The 12,544-nt window shown below is 40.8% G+C and overlaps 1 protein-coding gene and 1 long non-coding RNA gene across 2 annotated transcripts in view; both read right to left on the bottom strand.

Annotated features, from left to right (window-relative positions):
- The window catches only part of LOC121496483, a 324,318-nt gene extending 312,453 nt beyond the window's left edge, over window positions 1-11,865 (bottom strand). Inside the window, exon 1 of the long non-coding RNA XR_005989250.1 lies at window positions 11,788-11,865. This is a non-coding gene — a long non-coding RNA (uncharacterized LOC121496483). The remainder of the gene's footprint in view (window positions 1-11,787) is intronic.
- On the bottom strand, window positions 5,508-6,773 carry LOC121496482 (triosephosphate isomerase-like). Its single transcript, XM_041764823.1, has one exon. It carries the CDS (start codon window positions 6,745-6,747, stop codon window positions 5,998-6,000), a length of 750 nt encoding a protein of 249 aa, XP_041620757.1. The 5' UTR covers window positions 6,748-6,773; the 3' UTR covers window positions 5,508-5,997.
- Window positions 11,866-12,544: the final 679 nt, after the last annotated feature.

Below are 12,544 nucleotides of genomic sequence, written 5' to 3'. Positions count from 1 at the left end.
CGTGCTCCTGGGCACTCAGTAATGTCTCCCAGAGTTGTACAACTTTTGCAAACCTAAAAAATTCCCAACAGACAAAAACAAAAGGAGAGATTTTAGTTCCAACATATATTCAAGTAAAAAGCTATTCTAATGAAAGAAAATAGGTCAATAAATAATTTTGCACCATAGAAGCAAAGAGAAAACCAAGTTATCTGATTAAAATCTACATTCCATTGGTTTATTTCCACAGTTAAAACTTCATTTTCTTTATCAAAAAGAATAGTCTTCACACTCTAAAGAAGAGAATACCATGGTTGACAAGGAATCAGAGAGAAGACAGGGTGAAGAAATAGTTAAGAAAAGAAGGGTATCAGATCCAAACTGATGACATCCTAAGTAATAACAAAGCTAAATTTACTGAGTACCCACTACATGGCAAGCACTGCTCTAAGTCCTTTACCTCTTCAATCTTCATAACAACTTAATCTGATAGGTACTATTAGCAGCCATATTGCACAGATAAGGAACCGGAGTTAAGAGGGGTAAATAAGTCGCCAAAGCTTCACAGCCAGGATTCCTGTCTGAGCAGGTTAACTGCATTCTTCATCACTATATTATGCTGAATCCCAAAGGAACCTGCCTGAATGACAACTAAGACACTAACCCGGGGACAGGGGAAGTATAGCAGACTGAGGTAACAGTCAAAAGACTTGAAAAGGTCAAAAGTTCTTATTTTCAGAAACAGACAAAAGAAGATTATGAAAATGACATCCTCATGGTCTGACATTAAACCTCAGGAAGTACATGTCTAAACAGATGGTTTCTGAACTTAACAAAGAAAGCAGTAAGTACTGAGTACTACCTCAGGCTTATTACAGACAAGTCAGGCCTTCTGATGGGGCCACTAAAATAGCAGGCCAAGGAAATTCTGGAGACAAGGAACATCTGAGTTCAACAATGCATTGGCAATGTCTATCTTAATATTCTTAAAATCATAATAGATAAATGCGGTTAGTTAAATAGATATTCCCAAAGACAGTTGACCAGTAGAGGTCTGTCAAATAAGAAAGAGGTCTTAAGTGGTATGAAGCTCTCTATGAGTCCTGTTCTGTTTCTATTAATGGTTAGAATAAATACAAAGATATCACAAAGTTTGGAGGTAAAACAAATAGAAAGACCAAGAGAATCAACATTTTAAAATAATTGTTAAAAGGCTAAATAATAATGTATCCAAGCTCACAACATAAAACTTAATGAGACAAATGAAAAATATTGTACCTAACTTAAAAAAAAAAAAAACAAGTGCAAAATAAAGAATAGTCCTGAACTATTTATTTGATAACTGGAAGTTTGTACCTCTTAATCCTCTTTATTTATTTCACCCATCCCCCCACCCCCACCCAACCTCCCCTCTGGTAACCATCAGTCTGTTCTCTGTATTTAAGAGTCTGGTTGTTGTCATGGAGATGAAAAGTATAGCATAGGGAATATAGTCAACAATACTGTAATAGCTTTGTATGCTGACAGATGGCAACTACACTTATGGTGAGTACTGAGTAATATGTAGAACTGTTGAATTAATATGTTGTACACCTAAAACTAATATAACATTAATTATACTTCAATAAAATAAAATTTAAAACAAAGGAAAAGAAAAAGAAACTGTTGTCTTGAAAACAGTTCATGTGAAAAACACTTCAAGGCTTAAGTGGATGACAACCTCAAAATAAGCCCCCAGCCTGAGCCTGCTGCCAAAAGAGCTAATGCAGTCTTAGGCTGCATTAAAAGAAAATGTAGCTGTCATTCCCTTGAGCTCTGATCACATCCAGGACTGGATTTATTGTGATCCACAACACATTTGAGATATACATTGGAGTGTATCCAAGAGGAGAACAACCACTATCATAAAGAGTCTAGAAACCATATCAGGAAACACAGTTGGTAGGACCTGTAATTCAATGTGTCTAAAACTTACTTCTCTCCTCTTACCCCATCTGTTTCTCTTCCATTGTGTACTATATTGGTTAATAACACAATCTATTCATCCCCCTTTCCAACTTAGAAACCTGAATATCACCTCTGAACCACCTATGCCACTATTGACAGTTGATTCCTCAATCCTGTCAATTTTTATAATAAATTCACTCATTTCTCTCCATCCACCCTGACTTACTTTCTACATCCATTGCTTGAACTATTGCAAAAGCTTCCCAACTGATCTCCTTGTTTCTGCCTTGAGTCAGTTCAATCCACTTCTATCACTATAAGCAAGATAATCTTATGAAAAATCAAATATAAAGTTGCTCCTCTGCTTTAAACCCCCTTGTCCATAAGATAAAGTCCAAACTCCTTAGCATAGCTTCCAAGCCCATTAAGCTTTTCTCCATGGTCAATCCTATTTCTTGTCACTCCTTTATGTGTATTCTATAATTCAAACATACCAAACTCTTTGAACTTCCCATGGATATGATTAGAACTGCAAATCAGGGGATGCCTGGGTGGTGAAGTCGGTTAGGCATCCAACTCTTGGTTTCAGCCCAGGTCACAATCTTAGGGTCATGATATTGAGCCTGCTTGATATCATGCTCCATGCTCAGTGCAGTCTGATTAGGACTCTCTTTCTTTTTCTTTCTGCCCCTCACCCTGCTCTCTTTCTCTCTCTCTCAAATAATTAAAAAAGAAAGAAAGAAGAAAGAAAGAAAGAAAGAAAGAAAGAAAGAAAGAAAGAAAGAAAGAAAGAAGAAAGAAAGAAAGAAAGAAAGAAAGAAAGAAAGAAAGAAAGAAAGAAGAAAGAAAGAGAAAAACTGTAAACCAGTTCTACCATCAAATGCAGAATCTGATAGAGTGTGAGGTGCTGACCAAATGGGTAAGGCCTGAATCATTGCTCATAGGTGTAACCCTCTATGAAATCATGAAAGTGTGCCACTCGGATCTCCTGCTGCAGAGATGTAAGTGACTAGATCCCCTGGTGCTGCTCCTCCAAATCCACTACCTCATTCATGCAGAGGCCACAGTCTCCGAGAGCTGCTCTCAGTCTGAGCAGGGTGAGGGTTCTAAAGCAGACTCATTTGGAAAGGATGCAGCTCTCCTCTAATGGACAACTTTGTCTTGAGGTCTCCCCATCAGGCTAGCCAAATCTTTCTTGAAAGTGTGCTGCAGTAAGAGACTCTTCCTGCTGAATCTTCCTTCCTACCCTCTGTCCTTCACAGGTGGAAAAGTTGCATCATGATCTGAAGGCCTCCCTGGCTCCTTCTGCTTCTCTCCCAAGCAATTTCTTGCTTATCTAACCACATCTTGACATCTGCTTCTTGGCAGACAGAACATACAAACACCTTCTCTATGTGTCTTATTGTGAGATTTTCTCTTTGTTTTCTCTAATGTCTTTTCATCAAAGCCTTATCATTACATTACCATCATGTCAACAAGCTACTTTAAAATTATTGAAAAGGTACCTCTTGTTGAAGAATATACTCAGAAGTAAAACCTGTTATCTTCTCCATGTATGGGTTTGAACACCATGTTCTATGCTTTTCTCTATCTAAAATGTCTTTACTTTATTTGTCCTTCTATAGACTCCTACTCATGTTTCAACACCTAGCCCCAGAGTCATCTATTCTGTGACATGTTCCTTGATCCACCTACAAATATGCAGTGAGTCCCTCTATTAGGACAGATCATACTGTATCCCCTATTATTATTCCATCTTTCTTACTCTACACTAAGTCTTAACCTATTGCTTGGCATAAAGCAGGTGGCCAAAGGTGTTAGTTGAAATAAACAAGAGTTATTAAATCTATAAAAGATAAGATTTTTTTTTAAAAAAAGATAAGATTTAGTGAGGACATGACTACCTTCAAATATTTGAAGCACCGTCAATAATCACGTTAGGTGTTATCTCAGACACTCTCAATGAGCGCTTGAGGAAGATACAAAAAAAAAGACACTGGACAGAAAGCCTTCACTTCAAAAGGAAGGATTAAATAGAACAGTTTACTTCTCTCCTCCAACATGAAATTACTGTGGTCTGAAAGTATTTTTATTCCATGAGGCAGAGCAACACTATAGAACTGCTCTCATCTAGCAACTGGATTTTAGAAAGCAGATAAACCACAAAGCTCTTTTTCACTGGTATCTGTAGCAGTAGTGCATGAAGGTAGCATTTTCATTCTTGAGACCATCTTAGAAACACGATTCAAAAGCATTTCTCCCCTGGTAGCATTAACCCTAAAGTACAAGGTATGACCGCAGTACCTTTCTGTCTGATGCTAATCCTAGGCCCAGCACAGACCAGTCCTTAAAATTTGAAGACGCTACACTGATACTTTTGATGACAGAAGGGGCTGAAAAACAAATAATACAAAAATGGAGCTCTAGAAGCTAAAAAAAAGGGGGGAGGAGGAAAGAAATGGATTCTCCCTGAAAGTCTCCCAAGGGAGCACAGCCCAGCCAATCCTTAGTTTTAGTCCAATGATATGGATTCTGGAGTTCTGACATTCAGAACCATAAGAGAACAGATATTTGTTGTTGTAAGCCATCAAGTTTGCAGCAAGTTGTTACAGCAGCCACAAGAAACTAACAGACTATAAAGTACCATCTCTCGGCAGTATCTATAACATTGATACTAGTATGTACTTACTGAGGCTTACTATGTTCCAGGCTCATGTGAATTGGTTCTTTAGACTTCATAGAGTATTTATGATGGAAGTACTATTAAGATCCCCAGTTCACAGGTATGGAAACTATGTCACACAATTAGCATAGGACAAAGCTGGAATTTGAAGCAAAGCAGCCCATAATCCAGAGTTTGTTCAATCTGACATCTATACTTGAATGTCTACTCTTTACATGTCTCACTTATAGTATGAAATGTTTGGAGGATGAGGAATTGTGATGGGCCACCCAGAAACTACACCATTACAATTTATTTTGTCTATTACCATTATATCATTCACTTCAAAGGATTTTCGAACATATTCTGCTTAACAGTTGGAAAAACTGAGTCATAAAAGAGATTAAGGCTGTTCGACAAGCCTGTGGCAGAACTGGGAACAGAGCCACCACTGAGTGGTTGCCCGCTTAAGCAATGACATCACGATTAATGTGCTTTCGACTCGTTAGAGCACCTTCACACCTTTTATCTCTTTTGAGCCTCACAACAGTTCTGCAAGATGAGTAAAATAAATATCAGTAAAATAAATATCATTTTCATAAAAATGAAAAAAAGGAAATAGAGAAGTAGAGCAAAGTCCATGCTCTGCTAATTGGTAAGGTATAAAGAAGAGAGCTCAGGTCTCCTTTCTTCAGCCCTGAGCAATCTCCACTCATCCACACTTGGCCATATTATAAACGGTCTTGACCCATTTACTGGGCTATCCTAAGAATGACTTTAGAAACAAGACTCACCACTGGAATGGGTCTTATATCTACACCTCTGATATCCAATGTGCTAGCCAGTAGCCACAGGTTACTTGTGACTACAGTGCATTTGAAATGTGGCTAGTCCAAAGTGCATTGTGGATTTTAAAGACTTTTTTTTTTCAGTGCCAGGTGTTTATTTCCCCCCACATGTGGGATTGCTCACATACACAACACACAGAGGTGTTGGCACCATGGGAGAGAGCAGCACCCCTGGCCTCTGAGGGGAGGACAGGGCTTTTCTCTCAGCCCTTGGCCTCATGGAGCGAGATGGGAGAGGAGGACGGCTTCTTTCTCCTGCCCTCACTGGGGACTGAGGGGGCCCATAGGCAAATCCCACCCCTTCCACCTCTCAGCCAAGGAGAAGTCACCTTGGTGACATGCTAAGTTCCAACCATTACAGTAAGTGGAGAAGGGATTGGCCTGGTCCCAACCGTTACAGGGTAAGGTGTAAACGTAAGGAAGAGGTATAGTTTGGCCACGAAGGGGGCAGGTGACACCATCAGAAGCATGTGCAGGGTGGGGGTGGGGGTAGGAGCACAGTTACTGAGCTTCTGAGCTACCTAGTCCCTGGCTTAGCAGGAATAGGGGAGATGGATGGGTTTATTGTTTGGCGTTGATGATATCCACAAACTCAGGCTTGAGGGCAGCCCCGCCCACGAGGAAGCCATCCACATCAGGCTGGCTTGCCAGCTCTTTGCAGGTTGCTCCAGGCACAGAACCTCCGTAAATGATACGGGTGCTCTGAGCCACTGCATCAGAGACGTTGGACTTGAGCCATCCCCGGAGCTTTTCATGTACTTCCTGGGCCTGTTGGGGTGTTGCAGTCTTGCCAGTCCCAATGGCCCATACAGGCTCATAGGCCAGGACAACCTTGCTCCAGTCCTTCACGTTATCTGCGATGACCTTGGTTTGCTCGAAAACAACCTTCTCAGTGATGCCAGCTTCCCTCTCATCTAGCTTCTCCCCAATGCAGGCAATTACTCCAAGTCCCTCTGCCAGGGCGTGGGCCACTTTCTGTCCAATCAGCTCATCTGACTCCCCAAAGACATGCCTTCTTTCTGAGTGCCCCAGGACTACCCATGTGGCTCCGCAGTCTTTGATCATGCCAGGGCTGATCTCCCCAGTAAAGGCCCCGTTAGTCACTTTGTAGCAGTTCTGTGCAGCCACAGCAATCTTGGCATCTAGCTTCTGCCGAGCGAAGTCGATGTAGGCAGTGGGAGGTGCACAAACCACTTCGGTGTCGGCCGGCACCTTGGCGGCGTTCAGGGTGGTGATGAGCTCCCCCAGGTTCTTCTTGCGCCCGTTCATCTTCCAGTTCCCCCCGACGAAGAACTTCCTGGAGGGCACCATGGCGCTGGGAGCGACACACTGAAGGTCAGGAGAGGTCAGGAAAGAGTCCCTTTCCAGTATTCATGAGACAGTATCAATTTGAACATTTTCAGGGACAGAGATGAACTCAAGAAGTAGCCAATTTCATGTTTGGATGGCTCTAACAAAAAATTATTTTCCACTAAATGAAAACCATAGGCAAAAAAAAAAAAAAAACCATAGGCATAGGAAGAGAAACAGATTAATAAAGTATACATTCTCATGGCAGCCTAGGAGGCTCAGAGGTTTAGCGCTGCCTTCAGTCCAGGGTGTGATCCTGGAGACCTGGGATCGAGTCCCACGTCCCGCTCCCTGCATGGAGCCTGCTTCTCCCTCTGCCTATGTCTGTTCCTCTCTCTTTCTCTCTGTGTCTCTCATGAATAAATAAATAAAATATTAAAAAAAAAGAAAAGTATACATTCTCAGAAGGACTTAAGTTTGATGAATTCTTTACAAATGCACAACTGAAAAATGATTTCTCAAACTGCCAATCAATCCAAAACCATGCTTAATACCACTCAATTCAAAAATATGAAAACATGACACCATAAAATAACTAAAAGATCTTTTTTGTAAGATTTATTTATTTATTTGAGAGAGAGAGAGAGCCTAAGCGCAGGGTGGGAGGGTGGTAGGAGAGGGAGAGAAAGGATCCCTAGCAGACTCCCTGCTGAATGAGGAGCCTAATGTAGGGCTCAATTTCATGACCTTAGATCATGGCATGAGCAGAAATCATTTAACCAACTGAGCCACCTAGATAAGATCTTTTTTTTTATATAGGACACAAAACTCAGGAACCATACTGAAAAAACTATATATATTTAGTTTTATAAAACTATATATTTATATCAAATATATACACATACATATATACACACAGATAAATATAGTCAACTCATCTTTAACAAAAGAGCAAAGGTAATACAAGGTAGGAAAGATTATCTTTTCAACAAATGATGATGGAACAACTGGACATCAACAGGAGAAAAAATAAATTTAGGCACAGACTTTACACTCCTCACAAAAAACAAACTCAAAATGGATCAGAGACTTAAATATATAACACAGGATAACAGACATACAAAAGACACATTGGCCAAAGGACTATTATTCAAAATACACAAAGAATTCTTAAAACTGAACTAATGACGTACTACTATACATTGGCTAATAGAATTCAAATTTTTAAAAAGGAAAAAAAAAGAAAAAAAGAATTCTTAAAACTCAAAATTAAGAAAATAACCCAATTTAAAAATGGGTCAAATACCTTAAGACATACCTCATCAAAGTAGATGTTCATGTGGCATATACATAGGAAAAGATTCTCTGCATTGTATGTCATCAGGGGAATGTAAATTAAAACCACGAAATACCACCATACACTTACCTGAATTGCCAAAATTCAAAATAATAACAATACCAAATGCTGGCAAGAATTCTCAATTATTGCTGGTGGGAATGCAAAATGGTACAGTCATTTTGAAAGACAATTTGGCAGTTTCTAACAAAACTAACTCTTACTACATGATCCAGCAATTGTACTCACTGGTATTTACCCAAGTGAGTTGAAAACTTTTATCCACATGAAACCTACACAAAAGTGCTTATAGCAGTTTTATTCATAATTGCCAAAATTGGAAGCAACCGGGATTCCCATCGGTAGGTGAATGACAGATAAACTGTGATACATCCAGACAACGGAATATTCATCACTAAAAAGAACTGAACTACCAAGCCATGAAAAGACATGGAGGATCCTTAAATGCATATTACTAAGTAAAAGAAGCTATGACCTCACAAGTGGGAAATTAATGGTCTGAGCAATGGTTGAGTAGAAAACACAGCTTTCACATGATGCCTTTTGGTAGCTCTTTATTTTTCTTTGGACATATGTTTTCCATTCAAATAAACACATTTGGAATTAAAAATCACCTTGACCTGGGGCACCTGAGTGGCTCAGTTGGCCCAACTCCTAATTTCGACTTGGGTCATGATCTTGTCTCTGGTCATGAGATTAAGCCCTGCCTCACTCTCCCTCTCACTTTCTCAAAAAAAAAAAGAAAAAAAAAGAAAAGAAAGAAAGGAAAAAAATTACCTTGCCTTAACTAAAAATTCCTGTCAAAACCTAAGAACAGACATTTTAGGGAAAACTCTTCAACTTATGAGCTTGAACAGGGAGTAGCTGGCCAGAGTTTTACAGCATACAGTGATACTTAGGTGCCTTACACGTTGGCTTTAAGGCTGACTCCATGTATGAAAGGACATTACCAATGACTAACTTTGAGGACTGAGGGAAGGACACCACCAGACACCACCTTCCCAGAATCACACTCCAACTGGGTTCACCCCCGCCCTTCTCTACAGGAAGGTGGATGGCAGGGGGGCAAACCCCAGAGCTAAACTGCAGATGGGACCGTGAGCTTCTTCACTCTCTACTCAGACAAATGTGACATGAATCCCCAGAAGGGTAGCCGCAGACACCCAGATCCTCTCCCTCCTCCATGTAAATGCCAGTGATAGGCAGGCAGAAAGTAGTTCCCTGACAGCTAATGAAGAATCAACAAAGGATCTTCCAAGTCTGGTGCCCAATTGGGAGCCCAAACTACCAAAGGGTGAGGGTGCAGGCAGGGAGCCTATTTTCCCCATCTAAATTGGGCACTAACTAGTGTACCAAAAAACTTTTCCTTGCTCTTAAAAAAATCTTCAGGATAAACTAGTCCTCAGAAGAATCTGGCTCATTGGTGCAGTTTCACAAACTGTACCCTCACACTCCAGTTTACCTCCTGAGGAAATCTGGTTTCTCCATCCCATAGGCATCAGTGTTGACATCTATGCCCTTAATTTATGAACACACAGTCTAAGTTGTTCGGAGTGGTTTGCCACTACCCCAAGGACATTTCACATCTGCCACTTGCTGTGATCACTAGAGATTCAGGAACCATAATCATGAGGGGGGAGGTTAGGAACACATGATGAACAATCACCCAGGTCCTCTAGTATTTCAAGAGAAAAATCCCTGGTTTTCTTGGAGGGAGGGGGACGAAGCAATGTTTTTAATGTTTTCATCACAGAAGACGTCGTTCAGGAGTCACTAACTAGCTATTTGCCTGGAGACATGTAGCCTAATGGTTCTCAATTTGTGTCCCTGTCTGCAAAGTGAGAATAATGATTCCTTTCTCATGGGGGAATGATAAGGACTAAATGAGCTGAGGTATCAGAAAGCACCTAGTACTCTCAGTCACTGAATCTAATTTCCTTTACCCTTAGAACTGTAGACAAGAGGTTCAGCATTCCGCCGGCAGAAAATAAGTGATACTTTCTCAGTCCACTAGTGACCTTACAAGCTGTTCATGGTGTCACCATATTTCAGCCAAACCCTAACCGACATACTTTCTTTTAATGTTACCTAGAAACGAACACAACAGAGCAGAGCATCCCTGAGTAGGGTGTGTGCCACACCTCCAAAGTCCAGTTTCCAGGAGAAATTGCAGCAAAGAAGAGTTTCAGTCATAACAATCAATGCCCAGGGAGTGCCTGAGCACTTCGTATGCTTTGACTCTTCATGTTCTCAACAACCCTGGTGCTGATACTATTTTCTCCCATTTTGCTGATGAGCAAGTGAAGCACAGAGAGGTCAATTTGCTGCAGGTCAAGGAGCCATTATTGGTAGACCCAGGATTAACAAAATCCATGTGCTTAATCACTAGGCTAAACTGTCCTCAAGAGACCTTGGAATCACTACCAACCTGAAGGTGGGAAGAAGAGACCGATGTCTGAGATCAGGAAGGGAAGATAGCCCTTCATCCCCTTCCCAATCCTGCCTTTAATGTAAGGATATCTTTTAATTCCACCTCTGCCCAATTTTCTAATCTTTGAAAAGATTCTCCATTCTCCCTGAATCTTTGATCTCTAATTTAAATTAGAGTCTCCTTTTCCCAGAAATTCTCTCTACTGCTGCCCCTCAAGTCTCTCATTTCCCGACTCACTATTCTCTACTCAATTTCCCAGCTCCTAACTCTGATTCTGCTGTGGTTTAGTGTGTCTGTTCTCTGTCCCCCAGTCCACTTCTGGATCCTCAACCTTCATGACTTTCTGCATTCCCTCTGCCTGGAATAGCCTTCCTCCTCCTCTCCACCTCTCGAGGCCTATACGCCCTTCAAGATACAAGCGAATACCACTCCTACATCAAGACTTCCTCTCCTAATCACTCCAGTGAGGAGAACCATGGTTTGCATCCTTTGTGATACACCTTTGCAAGTACTCAACATCTTGAATATTTTCAAACATCCCATCTACCTAACACAGTGATTTATATACAACAAAAGCCTGATAAGTGGTGGGTAATATTGATGCTCTAGTCAAGCATGCAGGCTACACCAGCTATTTGCACTGTCTTCTTTAAGTCAGTTAAAAGCCCATATAAAATTCATATTCATAATGCCCATATCTACACATGATAACTCTTGCCAGCAAAAAGCAATAAAACTGCATTGTGCATGCAGCTAGGAAGACAGCCATCTCACAGAGAGAAAGAAATATGCAGAATAAAGAGGAAGAGGAGGAGGAGGAAGAGGGGACAGAAAAAGAGGGGGAGGTGGGAGGATAGTCAGGCACTAAGAGTTAAGGAGAAAAGTTGGAAGGCTGAATTTGGATCAGGCTTAAAACAAACAATCCCCACCCCAATCCCCATCTCCTACTCAAAAAGAAGAGGGGTTAAAAACAAATTCTGAGGATGCACTGAAAAAGCATGCCAACGAATTTAGTATTATTTAAATTCTGGCTGCATGAGAGACTTATGAAATCACAACCATTTTTCATTTGCTTTTATTTACTTCTGATTCCCAAATATACAGCTCTGATAAAAAAAAAAAAAACGGGTTTGTTTGCCTATATTATTTTGTTTGTTTTTGCTAATCATATTTAACTAAGAGGCGTTTTCATTTTTGATTAAAAATAAGTCAAGACAATTGAATCTGAGGCCAACTGCTGCTTTCCAAATTCACCAGACCATTGCTAACTCACCAAAGTCAGGAAGCAATAATAATTTCTGCTCTTTATAGAATGCCTTTTCTCCCCAGGAAACTTCAAAGCTCTCTGCTGACGCTCAGGCTCTGCAGCTGCCAGGAAAGAAATGTGGCTCCACTTACCTCAGAGGGAATATCAGAAGCACATGGGGACGGCCTGACCCACAGCAGTGACCCCACACCCACTGCTGCCTCCACTTTATCAGAGACCACACCCAAAGCTCTGGTTTAGGAACAAGAAAATAGAAAAGGTGGCAGTAGTCGCAGGCTACTCCCATCCCTCACCCACCCCAACAAGCATCCTAAGGAGAGGAGTGACCAGATGCAACACTGTGACTCAGTAAACCATGTTGCTTGTCAGCATGGATAGTAGTAAAACAGACAAAGTTACACAGCTCTTTCCTGATGGAAAATCGTCTTAAGCTAATCCCATCAATGCTCCTATAAAGAATACAGTTGCTACATAAACGGGGGGAAACCCACGACCATGAACTCTCCTATCTTCCAGCCTTCAAATTCAACCTTGTCCCTTTAGATGAAATGGAATAACTATTATTTACTGAATACCTAATATGGGTAAGGCATTTCAGTTTTATTGTTGTGACTCCTCACTGCCATCCTGAGAGAGAGGTATTACTACCTAGATTTTATAAATGATGACACTAGGGTTCAAGATTTCATTTTTTTAAAAAAATTAATGCTAGACATCCTAAGGAAGAAATTTTTCTAACAGTTTTGCAACCATGTTTGCCCTG

Source organism: Vulpes lagopus, chromosome 8 (assembly GCF_018345385.1).
Source record: "Vulpes lagopus strain Blue_001 chromosome 8, ASM1834538v1, whole genome shotgun sequence".
In the NCBI taxonomy this organism is placed as follows: domain Eukaryota; kingdom Metazoa; phylum Chordata; class Mammalia; order Carnivora; family Canidae; genus Vulpes; species Vulpes lagopus.
Note: the sequence above shows the minus strand (reverse complement) of the source record. Positions and strands in the feature narration are given on the sequence as shown.

Bases quoted from the DNA above. Each gene is read 5' to 3' on its own strand.
- LOC121496482 (XM_041764823.1), bottom strand. From the start codon at position 6,747: ATGGTGCCCTCCAGGAAGTTCTTCGTCGGGGGGAACTGGAAGATGAAC.